Source organism: Equus caballus, chromosome 9 (genome assembly GCF_041296265.1).
Source record: "Equus caballus isolate H_3958 breed thoroughbred chromosome 9, TB-T2T, whole genome shotgun sequence".
In the NCBI taxonomy this organism is placed as follows: domain Eukaryota; kingdom Metazoa; phylum Chordata; class Mammalia; order Perissodactyla; family Equidae; genus Equus; species Equus caballus.
This window is the reverse complement of record NC_091692.1, coordinates 98,688,682-98,703,971: the sequence shown is the minus strand read 5'-3', so window position 1 is coordinate 98,703,971 and position 15,290 is coordinate 98,688,682. Positions and strand designations below refer to the sequence as shown.

At 54.8% G+C, this 15,290-nt stretch overlaps 1 protein-coding gene across 1 annotated transcript; it reads left to right on the top strand.

The window, feature by feature from the left end:
- The first annotated feature begins 1,125 nt into the window (after positions 1-1,125).
- Positions 1,126-13,901, top strand: ZNF517 (zinc finger protein 517). Its single transcript, XM_070222677.1, is given in 9 exon segments — positions 1,126-1,254; positions 3,633-3,698; positions 7,405-7,531; positions 7,716-7,829; positions 8,586-9,528; positions 9,530-10,738; positions 12,206-12,374; positions 12,974-13,212; positions 13,409-13,901. Coding segments are annotated over 6 exon segments (1,506 nt in total). The 5' UTR covers positions 1,126-1,245; the 3' UTR covers positions 9,777-10,738; positions 12,206-12,374; positions 12,974-13,212; positions 13,409-13,901.
- The last annotated feature ends 1,389 nt before the right edge of the window (positions 13,902-15,290 follow it).

Below are 15,290 nucleotides of genomic sequence, written 5' to 3'. Positions count from 1 at the left end.
AGAGGACCAGAAGGGCAGAAGGAGAGTGGGACGGAGGTGGGGACAGTGCTTGGACACTTGGGCTGTGGGGTCCTTGAGAAGGTCCCACAGGTCCCTGGAATGGCGTATGGGAGATCAGAGCCCCCAACTCCCCCTCTGCCCCTGAGCTGGATGCAGCCAGGAGGCTGACCAGGCCTACTGCAAGATGTGGGTCCAGGGCCTTGCCACAGAGATGGTCAGGCCCACAGTCTGCAGTGAGACAGGCACCCGTGTGCGCCCAGGAGCCCCAGGGGGTGTCTGGCAACTGTGAGCTCCCACTGGGGACCCTGGGCCAAAGGAAGCCTTGAGAAGTGCTGCTCTGGGGGGCTTGTTCACGGGGGCTCTTCCCTGAGGCCCTCCTGGAGGTGGCAGGTGTGGACTCAAGGGAGGACAGCCAGTGCTGGGGCTCCGGGAGGTGCATACACCCACCCGATTTTTATCATGCCTCTGCCTCGTGCTCTGTGCGTCTGTCCTTGCAGAGACAGGCGTCCTGGCTGGCATCTCCCCACAGTCCAGAGACCTGTTACTCAGCTTCATCTTGCTGGCCTAAATGTCATCCTACACATGAGGCCACTAAGCCTGGCATAAAACGGGCTGTGCAGAACGGGGTGACCCAAGGATGGTGGTCACTCTGGGTGGGGGCAGCCACACTGGGGATGGGGTTCTCTGGCCTTTGAGAGGGGCTCATCTGCCTCTGCCCCCAAATGCCCCCCTCCACAAAGTGCTTTTGCCTATGCTGGTCAGCTGGGGCACCCTCTCTCTCCTGCCACCCAAGGTCACCTCTTCCCTGCATTTCAAACTTACTTAGAAATGATTTGCTTTTCCTTTTAAAGTTGTTCTTTAAACGTTTCTTGTCACATACACACAGGAGTAATTTGGTGTAAACGCACATAACCATAACCCTCTTCTGTCTTGTTCTGCTTGGCTCCTCACCCCCAGCATGAGCTGCCCTCAGGCAAATAACAGAACACTATGCTCTCATCATCTTTAATATGGGAAGAGTAATACTATTTCATAGGGTTACTGTGAGGGTTAAATGAGTGAACACACAAAGTCACCAGGGCTGTAGAAGTCACAGAGTGGCCACACTCAGGCGCAGACAGGAGAGGCGGTCTGAGAAAGTGACCAGAAGGGAGCCCCAGGAGGCTTCAAGGTCCTGGGCACAGTCAGCTTGTCGACAGGGTGCTCGTTTCACAGGCATTCAGGGTGTGAGGATTCCTCTGCTGTATGCTGAAGGTATTTGTAATTCCTTTCTGTGTATTCTACTTCTAAAAACTTTTTTAAAAGTGTGCATGCGAACTGATAAAAATTCCTGGGAGGTCTTCAGACCTCCAAAAGCCGTGGAAGGGATGCGGTCCAAGCCTTTATCTCCAAGGAAGAAAAGGGGAGCCCAGCTAATATTTGGGGTAAAATTGGAGTAAACAGAAATTCATATATATATAATATATATCATGTATCATATATCATGTATGGGTATATAGATATATCCCAAATAAAAGTGAAAGAAAATATGCATCTTGAGACAAACAGAACAAAATTTAACGCAACAAAAACAATTGGTTCTTTCATGCATGTTTGCAGTAGTTGAATATATGTGCTGAAAGGTTTTATATATATATATGCATATTATATATATGATATATGTTAATTTCCCTCTAAGTATCCTGCAAAGTGCTTTCATTCTCTTTCAATTCTATGTATGTTGTAGTGTTCTATATTATTTTCTCTTTATCCTGAGTTATTTACTAGGTTGCTAGTTTACAAACATAGAATATTTCTTTAAACTAACCATATCTAAATTTAATGTTTTATTTTTAGATAATGTAGTTTGTATGCTGATGCTTCCCTGCAATGTAGATGCTGCTTTTGTGGCCTAGTAGATTTCAGCTTAATATGTGTTCCCTGTCTTCAAAAAGGTTTAGTCCCTGCCTTTGCACTTTTTTAAATGAGAAAACATTTAAAGAAAAATATTTGAGATTGCGCGGCATATCATAAGAGTAAACGGTTTTGTAAGGGCTTTTTTATTAATGTATCCATAAATATAGAGGAACGCATGCGCTGGGTCACAATGTGAAGCATGTCTTGTGCGTCTCAGAAAAGGCGGACAGACAGGACTGTGCTGCCAGGAGCCCTGTTACCGACGCCTATACAGCCGTCTGACAGGGTCCGGGCTGAGAAGGGCCAAGGGGCGCAGGGATGCCCCTCCGTGAAGAATGGCCGGCCGACACCCCTGATATTTTCTGAAATGTATGCATGCTTTCTATCAAGGTTATGACTATACTTGTTTCTGCTTTTTATTCTTGAAGATATATAGTTTAACTTAGCTTTTCAGCCTGATACCTTACTAGCAAAATGATATTTTCTCTGGGCAGTGTGCTCAAGGGACAATTAGCCCTACCTCCTGAAAGGCAAAGGAATGCTTTCACCCCCTAAGGGACGCGGGAATGTAAAGAATCTTAACTACCCCCTGAGAACGCACTTGGCCCTGGGGATAAGATACCCAGGAGTTGCCTTTTGTTCCCATTAACCATCTACACTAATGGCGTGGATGATTGAGGGAGGCAGGGGTGGCTCCCCCAGGACGTAAACAGACGGAATGCTGTCCTGTCCAGAGGTCTGGACCTTCTCTCTTTGATTTAACTTTACCATGAATTACAACAGATGTCAAGGTGATGTGGATTAAGGCTGCCCAAGCTAGAGAAGCCCAAGGTGACCTGGCCTACATGCCAAACTATATGACCCAGTGGATTTTTTTTTATGGTATGAATTAGGGCTGCCCCAGGGAGAGAAGCCCAGGGCATCCTCACCTACCTGCCGATCTATATGGCCAGATTCATATCTAAAGTTATATGACTATACAATAACCAGACCCCATCTGCACTGAAATCATTTAATGACTTTTTACATCATCTTTTCTTTTTCCAGTAAAAATAAGTCACGTACCCATGCCTTATAAAATTAGCCCTAACCCTCAACTCAGGGCAGCAGCAGGAGCTCTGACTGCCCATGGGTCCTGTCCCCATGCCTGCAGCAGCAGCAGCAGCTCTTCACTGCCCATGGGTCCTGCCCCCATGCCTACAGCTCTTCACTGCCCATGGGTCTTGTCCCCAGGCAGCAGTAGGAGCTCTGACCGCCCGTGGGTCCTGTCCCCACGCACCAGCTCCGCCTGCCCATGGGTCCCGTCCCCATGCCAGCGGGGGCAGCAGCAGCTGCTCTGCCTGCCCATGGGCCCTGTCCCCATGCTATTCCACACTATTCTCTAAATAAAAGAGCACTACTGCCAGATCTTGAGAGTCTAAGAAATCTTTCTTTCGACTCCTCGGCTCACCGAACCTGCATCAAAGGTACCTATCTCTTTTAGCTTAGAGACAATAAACAATAGTTAATTGCAGAGAAGACGATCATTAACCTTATGCTCTATAGAATGGAATGCTAATACATATTCTTGTGCTCGCTTTTACTTCCTTATCTCTCTGAGAATATTTGTAGAGCTATTTCTGTACTAATCCTGAAAAATATAAAAACTGACACTTGTGCACAGTAAAGTTAGACTTGATTACACCGACTCAAGTCCCACCTCTCCTCTCACTGCGCCGACTCCGTCCCTCCCTCAGGAACCTGGACTCAGCTGGAGCAGGACTTCGGCACCCTGCGGAGCTTTTCACAAAGCGGGGAAGCGGGTAAGGACGGCCAGGACCTCTCTACCACCTTCGGGGCTTGCGGGGGGTTTCAAGATTATTTCAAAACCAGGGCCGGCCGGTGGCCCAGTGGCTGGGTCCACGTGCTCCGCTGTGGCGGCCCAGGGTTTCGCTGTTGGGATCCTGGGCGAGGACATGGCACCGCTCATCGAGCCACGCTGAGGCGGCGTCCCACATGCCACAACCAGAAGGACCCACAACTAAAAAAATATGCAACTATGTTTCGGGGGGCTTTGGGGAGAAAAAGGAAAAATCTTTAAAAACAAAAATTAAAAGGGAGGGCACTGCCTCAGAACCGGGCTCCCTAGAATGATGCTGCACGTCTGTCCCGCCCCCCGGATTTCTAGAGGTCTCTGGGAAGGCATCTGCTCCACGGGGCACCAAGCTTTCGGGCCCACGCCCGGTACCCTCAGACCTGGCTGGCTGGACCCGGCCCGGCCCCGCGTCCCTAACCCGCTGCGGCTCTCGCGAGAACCCCGCCCCTCTACCCAGGCGGCGGAGGGCACCATAGAGGCGCGTTTCTCCGAGCATCCTAGAGCGGTGCTGCGGCCGTTTGCGGGGGCGGGCCGGAACAGCGGGTCTGGGCCGGGAGCGCCGGGCTCCTCCCGGTGCTGTCCCGGGTGGAGGCCCCGGTTGAGTTGGGCTGGCCGCGGAGCTGGTGCTGCGGCCCATCCTCCGACTCCGGCCCAGCTGGAGCTGCGGCCCGCCCGGCCCTCGCTTCTCCCTGGGTTCTGGCTTTGGGGGTTCCGGTTGGCGGAGGGGCCGGGCCCCCTTCCCCAGGCTGGGCAAGAGGCGTGCGGGCCGGGCCCTGCGTCCGCGTCCCCGGAGCCCGGTGGTCGCGCAGAGCCGAGGCTGCGAGGCAGGCGGGAGGGCCGGTTCTGTTCGGGTTCCCGTCCCCTCGGCGCGCCCGCTGGGAGCAGCAGGCGCTGGCCGGCGGTCCCCTTGCGGCCCCGCCTCGGTTCCCGCGGAGACTGCCCGCCCGGCGCCGTCTTGCTCGTGCGGCTCTCTCCCGCCCCGGCTGAGTCACGGGTTGGACGGCAGGCACTCCGTGAGCAGTTAGGAAGAACGCACCATGTCCAGAGGACTCTCCGCGGGCCTGGGCTCACGGAGCATGTGTTGTAGTAGAGGCGAGACAGTAAGCAAATAGATTTCGATCGTGACAAGGGGTTTGAAGAAAATAAACCAAGGGGTTAGGATTGTGAGAGATGCGGGGTCAGGGCAGCTATGGGTGCTCAGGGAAGGCCTTTGCAAGGGGTTAACATCTCAAGTGAAACCTGGTGGCCAAGAGGCCTTGCCAATCCCTTAGAAGAAACTTGGAGGTGAAAGGAACTGCACCGGAATGGCCTTGGCTGGCTTGCGTTAACGCACAGAAGGCCGGCCTGGCTCCAGTGTAGGGAGCAAGCGGGCAAGAGAGGCAGCTGGGCAGGGTGCCTCTGGAACAGAAGTTTTGTTCTAAATTGAAGGGATAAATGACTCCTGCTGGTCCTCCAGGCCCCAATCAAATGTAATTTCCCCAAAAGCACCCCCTGATCCTCCATCTAAGTTAGCAGTCCCCTCCCCTTGATATTTTCCCTCCCAACATTCTCAACCCAGCACTGTTTTCCTCTGATTAAAGACTATTTCCTGATTCCAGAGGTAGAAGTAAAAGCAGGTTTTCTCCCCTCTAACTGGGCGGCTCCTCCCTGAGGACATGCACTCCCCAGATACGAGCAAACAAGAACCAGTGATGGAGACCTCCCCTCCCAGCAGTGGGCAATGGTGTGTGGGCTAGGTCTTCCCCTGAGATGCTCTGGTGGCCTTGTCGGGGTGAAGAGGACGGCAGATCCATCCGTCAGCAGGAGCCGCAGCAATGGTCCAGGCAGGTCCTGCCCTCAGACTGCCCTGGACAGACAGCCCAGTGGGGGTCGGCTGGCAGTGGTGTGCTTTGCAGTCTGCTGTCTGCCCAGCGTCTCAGATCATCCTCAGTAGCCATTGTACTCTCATGTTAAAAGGGCTCTCCTACCAAATGTCACCTCATGGCATCGTAACTGCAAGCTTTCTGTTAACTGATGCCTAAGTGGGATGTCATTTCACAAAGTGTTAACTACTTAGGAGGCTCAAACCCCACAGAGGAGGATCCCCCAGAGACCTCCTTCCAAACCCAGGAGCTCAAGTGTCTGTCGGGGGAGGGGCACTGAGACCAGGGCCTGGTGCCTTCTCTGCAAACACCTGGCCAGAGCAAAATTGTATTTATTGGATTTTAAATAACTTTTCCCCAACCACAGAGGCAACACACATTTGTAAATAAGTCTTGGAGGAATCATAAAAACGGGAAGAAGGAAAATAAGAAGCACCCATAATTCTATGACCCCAGAAGAAACTAGAGTTAATGTGCTGGGGTATGTGCTGCCAGGTTTATTTTTCTGCTTATAGTCTTGTTTCACATAATAAAGTAGTAAGAACATTTTCTCATCTTCCACAACATGGTCTTACTGGTTGCAGAGTCACCTACATCATGGATCCACTCATTTACTCTACAAATCCTTGCTGAGCACATGCTGGGTGCCAGGCCCTCCCCCAGCCTCTGGGGGTACAGCATGAATAACCAGACCGCAGGCCTTGTCTAAGAAGCAAGTAAGTTGACATAAGGCAGGTGACATAGGTGCTGTGAAGAAAAATAAAGCAAGGATTGAGGGTAGAGATTCTGGGGTGTGGGTGGCATTTTAAACGGAATATCATCGTTCCAGAAGGCCTTCATGGGAAGGTTGGAAGGAGTCGGGGGGTGGAGCCATGTGGGTGAGCAGGTCTTGGTACGGCTTCTTCTTGGGGCAGGAGGGAGGTGGTGGACAGACACTTGAGCTCCTGGGTTTGGAAGGAGGTCTCTGGGGGAGATGTTCTTGCCCCGTGTCTCACCCTTTCCTGTCTCTTTTGAGTCTGGATGGTCCTTCTGGGGGGACGAGGGTGGGTGGCCCTTGGGCCTGGGCTCCTTCCACTCAGCACTCACTGTCCCCAGCGCCTTCCCCGGCGGAGACCCTGGAATGGCGGTGCCACTCCCGACGCCCGAACCCCAGGTGGGCCTCTGCTTGGAGCCTTAGCTTCTCAGCTCTGAGTACCTTCCCAGGGAGCCCCAGGCCCATCCACGTCACTCCCACTCCTGCAGGGAGTTCACGGGATGGAGTCTGCAAGCCAAGGGTTGGCCTCCTCCCTTCACAGCCTCGCAGTGGCTCTGTTGACTCCTTGCCAAGGCTTTGGGCAGAAGTGGGCTGCCTGGAGCATCCTGCGCCCAAGCTACTAGGGTTGGCTGGCAAGGGCAGGGTCCCTGTCCTTCCCCAATGCCTGCCTCCACCCTGGTGTGACTGGTCAGCCCTTCCTTGGTCACACAGCCTTTGGCCTCGACTGGGAGCTGAGAACTGGGCTGGAGGCTCGGCCACCAGCATCTCTGAGGTGCCCCCTCCCCACGTCCCTGACAGCCCACAAACAAGCATGAGGCCAGGGTCATCTCCCACTCCACCTGTGGCTTCATGGCAGCGGGACTGCCCCTCCCTGGAGAGTGTTGAGTTGTTCCCTCTGTGCCAGCCCCTGAGGGTACAGCAGTGACCACACACACAGGCCTTGACGCCCAGAGCTGATCAGGTCCCCTGAGTGTTCTTGACATGGCCTCCTCATCTCCTGCCCAGACAGCCGTGGACAGTAGGATCTGTGGTTGCAGGAGGCCATTGTGTTCGAGGATGTGGCCGTGTACTTCACAAGGATAGAGTGGAGTTGCCTGGCTCCGGACCAGCGGGCGCTGTACAGGGACGTGATGCTGGAGAACTACGGGCACGTGGCCTCCCTGGGTGAGGCTCCCCAGTCCATCCTGGGGCTGGACTCAGAGACCACCTGCCTCTTCCACCAGCCATGCTGGGGAGTTGGTTCCTTTCCAAAGGCAAAGTCCAGCGTTCAGGGAGGGGGCTGGAGGGGCGCCAGCAGCTGGGTGTCCTCCCTCCTGCTCTCTGACTCGTGCTGTTCTCCCTGCACTAGGCTGTCTTGTCGCCAAACCAGCGCTGATCTCCCTCTTGGAGCAAGGAGAGGAGCCAGGGGCCTTGATTCTGCAGGTGGCTGAGAAGCGAGAGACAAGGGCCAGCCTGTGCCCAGGTGAGTGAGAGGCGCACGGAGGCCCGGCCTCCGCATAGCTCCTTGCAGGCCCCTGGGTGCTTACACACTGGGAGGGCTGTGTGTTTAGTTTCTCACAGCAGAGCCAAATTTCCTACTAAACGCCTCCCTTGTGGTCCAGAGTCACCCAGGACTAACCTCTGTAAGGAACCCGAGTGTGTGAGCATCCATCCCAGTGCCCCGAGGTGTCAGGCCAGGTCTGTGTGGGCAGTGGCTGTGTGGGGAGGACCCAGCAGGGAGACCCTGGAGCTGCTTTGATTCTCCTGGTTCCCCATGGCTCGAGAGCCAGGGCTGAGCGGGGGGCTACAGAGCTGCCGAAAGGGAGGAGCGGTGGCCTCCATCCTTGGAGCCCGCACAGGCAGCACCCCATGTCCTGGGTGAATGGACTGTGGGTGCATGCCCTGAGGGAGGGGGAGCAAAGGACAGGGGCATCCCACATGTCCTGCCCCTGCACCTGGCCTGCATCCCACTCCTTTGGGACAAGCCAGTGCCCTCCCCCTCCCTCCCCTCCCTCCTTGAGAACCCCCCCCACCGGAGCCAGCCTCCCACAGTGCTGAAGCCCTTCTTAGTCTCCCTTCTCCTGCCCCTTTCTCACTGGAACCTTGATCTTAAAGCTTCTTGCAAGAAGTTCTCAGACCTCCCTGGTTCTTTGACGTCAAGATTCTGTCTTAAATCAATAAGTTCCTCTTGTGAGTATAGAGGTCAGGTCATCCTTCCGTTTTCTGTCCATGCTTCTAGGTTCCAGGATGGAGGCTAGGATCAAGGAGTCTTCCCTGAGGAGAGTGTCCTCTAAGCAGGCGGGACTGTTGGGCACAGTTTGGGGGCGACGCCCCGGGGGGGACCCCGGCTTACCTGTACTGAACGGCAGTCCTGAGGAGGGGTCAGGCGGCCCTCCAGGGGAGTATGGCGCGGCCCCTGCCGCCCTGGAGGAAGGACGGCTCTGCCCTGGCCCTGCGGCCGTGGCTGGAAAGAGAGCGCACCGGTGCGCCTGCGGCAAGGCCTTCAAGTACCACTCGCTGCTGCTCAGGCACCAGGTTGTCCACACGGGCGCCAAGCCCTACCAGTGCACCGAGTGCGGCAAGGCCTTCAAGCAGAGCTCCATCCTCCTGCGGCACCAGCTGATCCACACCGAGGAGAAGCCCTACCGGTGCGGCGAGTGTGGCAAGGCGTTCCGGCAGAGCACCGAGCTGGCCGCGCGCGGCCGGGTCCACGCCGAGGAGAAGCCCTACGAGTGCGGCCAGTGCGGCAAGGCCTTCGGGCGCAGCTCCCAGCTCCGGCAGCACCAGCAGTTCCACACGGGGGAGAAGCCCTACGAGTGCTGCGAGTGCGGCCAGGCCTTCGGCCGCAGGTTCACCCTCAAGGAGCACCGGCGCCTCCACAGCGGGGAGAGGCCTTACATGTGCCCGCAGTGTGGGCAGCGATTCATCCGCGGGTGCTCACTCCGCAAACACCACAGGCTGCACGGCGAGGAGAGCCCCCGCAAAGACGGCGGGTGCCAGAGCCCCCTGCTCAGCGCGGCCCAGAAGGCCCCCTCGGGGGACAGGCTCCACGAGTGCCTGGTGTGCCAGAAGCCCTTCAGACACAACTCCCTGCTCCTCCTGCACCAGAGGCTGCACACAGGCGAGAAGCCGTTTGAGTGCAGGGAGTGCGGCCGGGCCTTCGGCCGCAAGTCCAACCTCACTGCACCAGCAGACCCACACCACGGAGAAGCCCTTCGCCTGTACGGAGTGTGGCACGGCCTTCCGCAGGAGCTACACACTGAGCGAGCACTACCGGCTGCACAGCGGTGAGCGGCCCCACAGGTGCCACGCCTGTGGGAGGGCCTGCAGCCGGCTCTCCGCCCTCATCCAGCACCAGAAAGTCCACAGCCGAGAATGCTCCCAGGAAGGTGGGGAGGGCGGGCTGGTGCCCCGCTGGGCAGCCCGGTGAGGTGACAACAGGCAGAGAGCCAGTCCACCCTCCCGCTTGGCTGTGCAGCGGGCATTTGTCTTGGACGGAGAAGGAGTGGCTGGGGCTGTTCTCAGGCTGGCCAGAGAGGGAAGCGGAGCCAGAACAGGTCCCCAGCACTTCTTTTTTATAAAGATTTTATTTTTTTCCTTTTTCTCCCCAAAGCCCCCCAGTACATAGTTGTATATTCTTCGTTGTGGGTCCTTCTAGTTGTGGCATGTGGGATGCTGCCTCAGCGTGGTTTGATGAGCAGTGCCATGTCCGCGCCTAGGATTAGAACCAACGAAACACTCGGCCGCTTGTAGCGGGGCGCGCGAACTTAAGCACTCGGCCACGGGGCCAGCCCCAAGAGCAGCACATCTGAACCACCCAGGTCTGCCTGGATACACACAGGCTCCAATAAACCACATGGGGTTGGGGGGCGGGTGTTTTCCTTTTGCACTCGTCTGTTTTCCAAATGCTGACTTGTGATCAGAAAAAATGGATACCTTGTTTCTTTGGTGGCTCGTTTGTTTTTAGGATTGTCCAAGGTCAGACCGTGTTTGCAGGGGCACCAGCCACCTGGTGGGAGCGGGAGGGGCACGGGACTAGAGTCCACACAGCGCCTGGAGTGGGGACGTTTGGAAGTCATGGGCAGGCTGAGGGTTTGTAACTGAGCCAGGGCCAGAGGGGCGGTGGTGACTGAGGCCAGGGCTCAAGGAGGGTCTGTGGGCTGCTGGCAGCACCTCCCGAGCCCCAGCCAGGCTGGCATGGCCTGCTGTCCCTGGGCCTGTCAGCAGAAGGTGCTCACTGGGGAGAAGGCACTGAGGACTTGCTGGTGAGGGAGGCCATCTTCGCGACCCCTCCTCACCACCAGCACCCCCAGGACCCCCGAGAATACTGACAGGCTTCCGCAGCGTCTTACAGAACGTGTGCCAGAGAGGAGGCCACCACCCTGAGCCAAGGTAAGGGCCTGACCCGTGAATGAGTGTTTTTTAATTAACAAGTTTTTTTTTTCTGAATACAAAGTTGTTATAGAACGTTTCAAAAATACAGAAACTTATAAAAAAGAAATGTAAAAAGTTGCCCTTTGCGCCCCTCTCCAGGGCTGGCTGCTGTGACGTTTGGTGTGTGTGCTTGGTCTGTTTGTAATGCATGTGCAGATACTGGTGTTACGAATTGGATTAGGCTTTGCTTAGGAGTTTGTGCCCACTGCTGATTAGACGCCCAGCACACCCGCCATTTTCTGTGGCTTGTTTAGCAGCTCCCTTATCGTCAGATCTCTGTCCCCTTCCCACATTTTCGCTGTTCCCGACCCCACAGCGGACGGTGCACCTCTGTCGCATCCATGACGACTTCTTTGGGGTGGATGCCGACTTTGCAGGTCAAGGGCACTGGGAGTGGGGAGGACTGTGTTTAATCATTTCATTAATTATGAAAAATGCCATTCTTGTTTTTATTTTCATTTCTTGGCCTTTTCATGAGTGAATTCCCTGTAAGCTCTTGCACCTGTTCTTATTGGGTTTGTAAGACTTCTGTGTTGAGTTCCGATCCCTTCCCCTTAATATCTCTATTTCCTCAATTGTGATACTAACCACAGGTTTTCTCTGGGGGTGGGGAGGTGGAAGGAAAACTGCATCTCAGAATTGAGGGAGTGATATGTTACAAATGTTTTCCCCGGTTCTTTCTTTGCTTTTGATTATGAGGTTTTTAATATGAAAAATACATTTCCCCTGTGGCCAAAACTGTCTGTCCTGATAAGATTAGAAAGGCTTTCCCACCCCAAGATTTTATAGAACATTTTCCTTGTTTTGGTTAAGTTACTAAAGTAATACATATTTATAGTAAAACAGCAAGGGAGCCTCAACAGAGAAACAGGAAGTAGGAACCCCTCTGCTCCTTCCCCAGACACCACTGCGAACAGTTTGGGTGGCTCCTTCCAGGTCTCTCTGCATTTCAAACATTCAAACTGTCCGTGTTTTTAGAGACAGGATCATTCTGCATGTGTTTGTGATGGCTTTTGATGTGTCGACTTGCTGGGCTGAACTACAGCCCTCAGAATCCCCTTTAGGTGGATCCGGAGAGGTGGGCTATGGGGACAGAAGGGAGGCAGCAGCCATTTGTAATTCAGACACCTTCTCCCCACTATGCAGACACCAACTTGAGTGCTGCTGATTCCGAGAAGGGATTCTGCAGATGTGATTAAAGCACCTAAATAGTTGATTATAAGCTAATCAGAGAGTATCTCGGTGGGCCTGACCTAGTCAGTTGGAAGGCCTTTAAAAGCTTAGAAAGTTTCCCTGAGACTCCTGCCTGTGGAGAAGGATCAGCTGGTGATCTTGCCCTCCCGAGTCACTGTTCTGAGGACTTTGCGCTTGCTTAGCAGCCTCACAATCGGCAGCTACTTATCTCCTGCTGGTTCTGCTTCTCAGGTGGACCCTGCCTGATCCACAACTTTCTGCACCTTGGCCTTCCCATGAGTCGGTGACAGTGTCCTGCAGGCAGGCACAAGCAGAGCTGGCTTGTTCTCTGTGGTGTGGATGTGCCGTTGGCGCGATCAGTTGTTCCCCCGTGAGGGGACGTCACCTCACTGCCCACTTGGTATGCACATGACACTGCAGTCAGAGCCCTTCCGTAAATGCTGGCTAGCACGTCCCATAAACTTGAGAGCCAGGTCCCTACAGGTTTAGATGTTAGTCCTCTCACAGGACTGGAGGTTTTGCAAGGCTTCAGTGTCCAGGCGATTCCAGGGTTCTGGCCTCACTCCCTTCCCACCCTCCAGTCTCCTGCCAGGGCTCCCATTGGCCAGACCCAGCTGGAAGCCAGCAGTCATGAAAATCCACTGAGGAGGCCACATGGGCCTGGGTGGTGACGGGGGCAGGTGTCGGAGAGGGGTGAACCTGGAGGAGCAAATGTGAGTGGGCAGCATTCGCTCTCCCGCCCAGCGTGTTCTTCCTCACACTGCCGGCTGTGCTCCCACTAACTTGGAGCCTGCCACGCCACACTGGCTGCAGCTGGTGCCTCTGAAACTGTCTGAAAATTAGCCCTTGGCCTGTCCACTGCCCTCAGGCTAAGATCTCAGACAAAGAGGTAAGAAAAGGGAAGTCTGGTTTTCGAGATGCCACATGAAAGGTCCCTTAGGCTGTCTAAAGTCTAAAGTCGTTCCTGTGGCCACAAGTTGCTGCCCTCTGCGGGCGGAGGCCCGTGTTCCCTCCAGGCCCGTGTCCTCCCTGCTGGATCCCGCCCAGGTTGCCCGGCGCCGTCCGCGGTGCTGAATTCCCGCAGGAGCCTCAGCTGAGACAGGTTGCCTGGGCAGGGGTGAAGAGCCAGCTGGTTGCCGCATACGACACAGTGGAGACCAGGACCTGCTGCCAGGCCTGCGTTTTCCGTGCTGTTTACAAGGTCCAAGTTAAAGAGGATCGGCGACTCTGTGCGAAAGGTGAGTGAGGAGAACTCTGGGGTTTCCCCATGCTGACACAGGGTCCTGGGGTACCGATGGCTCCTGGGCAGGGGAGGTCTCAGCAGGCGCCCCGGCCACGGTGGCTGCCCCTTTGCTCTGTCCCTGCATTCTCCTGCAAGCCTGTCAGTGGTGCAGCTACAGCCAGTCGTGACCTTCCCCACCTTTCTCTCCTCAGGATCCCAGGAATGGGTTTCAGAACCTGTTCCTCACAGAAACCATAAAACTGGAGCCTCCCAGAGGAGCTCTGCGGGTTCTGCTGCAGACAGACGCAGCCTCTCAGCTTTCATTCCGTGTGAATGTGCCAGAAACTACCGCCCCACAAACCATGTTCCTGGGCTTCTCCCCCAGTGAGATTGAGTGTGACAAAGAATGACGGCCATCTCCATTCTCCCCAGCGTCCTGCGTCCATACTTCATCGCTCTTCCTCCCTGGGAAGGGCTCCAGCTTCGCTGCTGGAGGTTCCCCACCGGGGATCTGAGCTCATGTTCCCGAGCTTGAGAAAACGAAGGCTCCAGAGTCCCTCCCTCTAGACCCATCCCCACCCCTGCACAGGCTCAGCCTTAGGGCTGCCTTCTCCTCATCGGTCCCCACTGAGGAAAACAAGCCAAACCAGGAAGAGCAGATCCCGTCTTTTCTGTTCTGAATTAAAGGAAATACTGAAGTAATAAGGGAGCGTGCAGTTTCACGTCAATGTCTGTGAATCCGAAAGTTCTCAAGTTGTCCTCAAGTTGAGGAAGGAGAGGAAAAGAAAGCAAGAGGAGGGGACGGCCCCATGGCCTAGTGGTTAAGTTCTCACGCTCCACTTTGGTAGCCAGGGTTTCACCAGTTCAGATCCTGGGTGCGGACATGGCACTCTTCATCAGGCCACACTGAGGTGACATCCCACATAGCACAACCAGAAGGACCTACAGCTAGAATATACAACTATGTACTGGGGGGCTTTGAGGAGAAGAATTAAAAAAAAAAGATTGGAAACAGATGTTAGCTCAGGTGCTAATCTTCAATAAAAATAGAAGAAAGCAGGAAGATAAGTTAGGCAACTAAAGGTGGTTGGACTGCACGAGGGTGGTGCATTTTAACCAGGGGAGCAGCCTGTGCAGGAGGAATAAGAATGATCTGGAGACTCGGGCCAACCCCTGGGAGCAGATGCTGGCACAGTGATTTGGAGTCAGACCCGGGGGAAGGAATCCTAGCACTCCCACGTTGCCAGCTGAGTGATGGGGACCCTCACCACTTGGGACTGTTGAGGACAAACGTGCCACACAGCCAAGGGTTTTGATTGATACAGCTGATAGAGCTATTCTTTTTTTTTTTTTTTTAACTAAGGAAGATCTGCGCTGACCTAACGTCTGTTGCCAATCTTCCTCTATTTTCTACATGAGCCACTGCCACAGCATGGCCACTGACAGACAAGTGGTGTAGGTCCAAGCCGGGAACCAAACCCAGGCCACCGAAGCACAGCGTGCTGAACTTAACCACTCGGCCATCGGGGCGGGCCTGATACAGCTATTCTCATGCTACAGAGCTGAGAGATGGAAGCCAATGAGGTGGTGTCTAGGTTTCAGAGAGTTTAAAAGGAGGTGGCAGTGAGAAGCAGGGGGTGGGTGGAAGGGAAAGGATGAGGTGCAGCTGCTGTCCTGGGTGAGGACAGCACCCGCAGGGGGCAAGAGAGGATGGAGTCTCAGAGTCCCCACCTTGCAGCCAGCTTGGCAATCCCCACATGGCTCAGTTTCTCAGAAACACTCACACGAGCCGACCAATATTCAATGCTCAGTTAATTCTCAGATGAAAGAATGACTAAAAATCAGAAACTTGGACAAAGAAAGTAGAAAAGAAGTCTAGAAAGAGGGACTCAGCCTGTCGCCAAGGAAGACCAAAACTACATCAAATTGGGCTCCTGCAGCTTGTATGCTGTCTGGCCATCCTGCATCTCATGGTGGTAAATGCTCCATGCCACCGCTGTTTGTAATCCCCGTCCCTGAGGGCCACTCCATCACTCCCTGGGATTACTGCTCATTGGCTCTGGCTGGGCCTGGTGGTGTTGGCCCCCTGCCCGA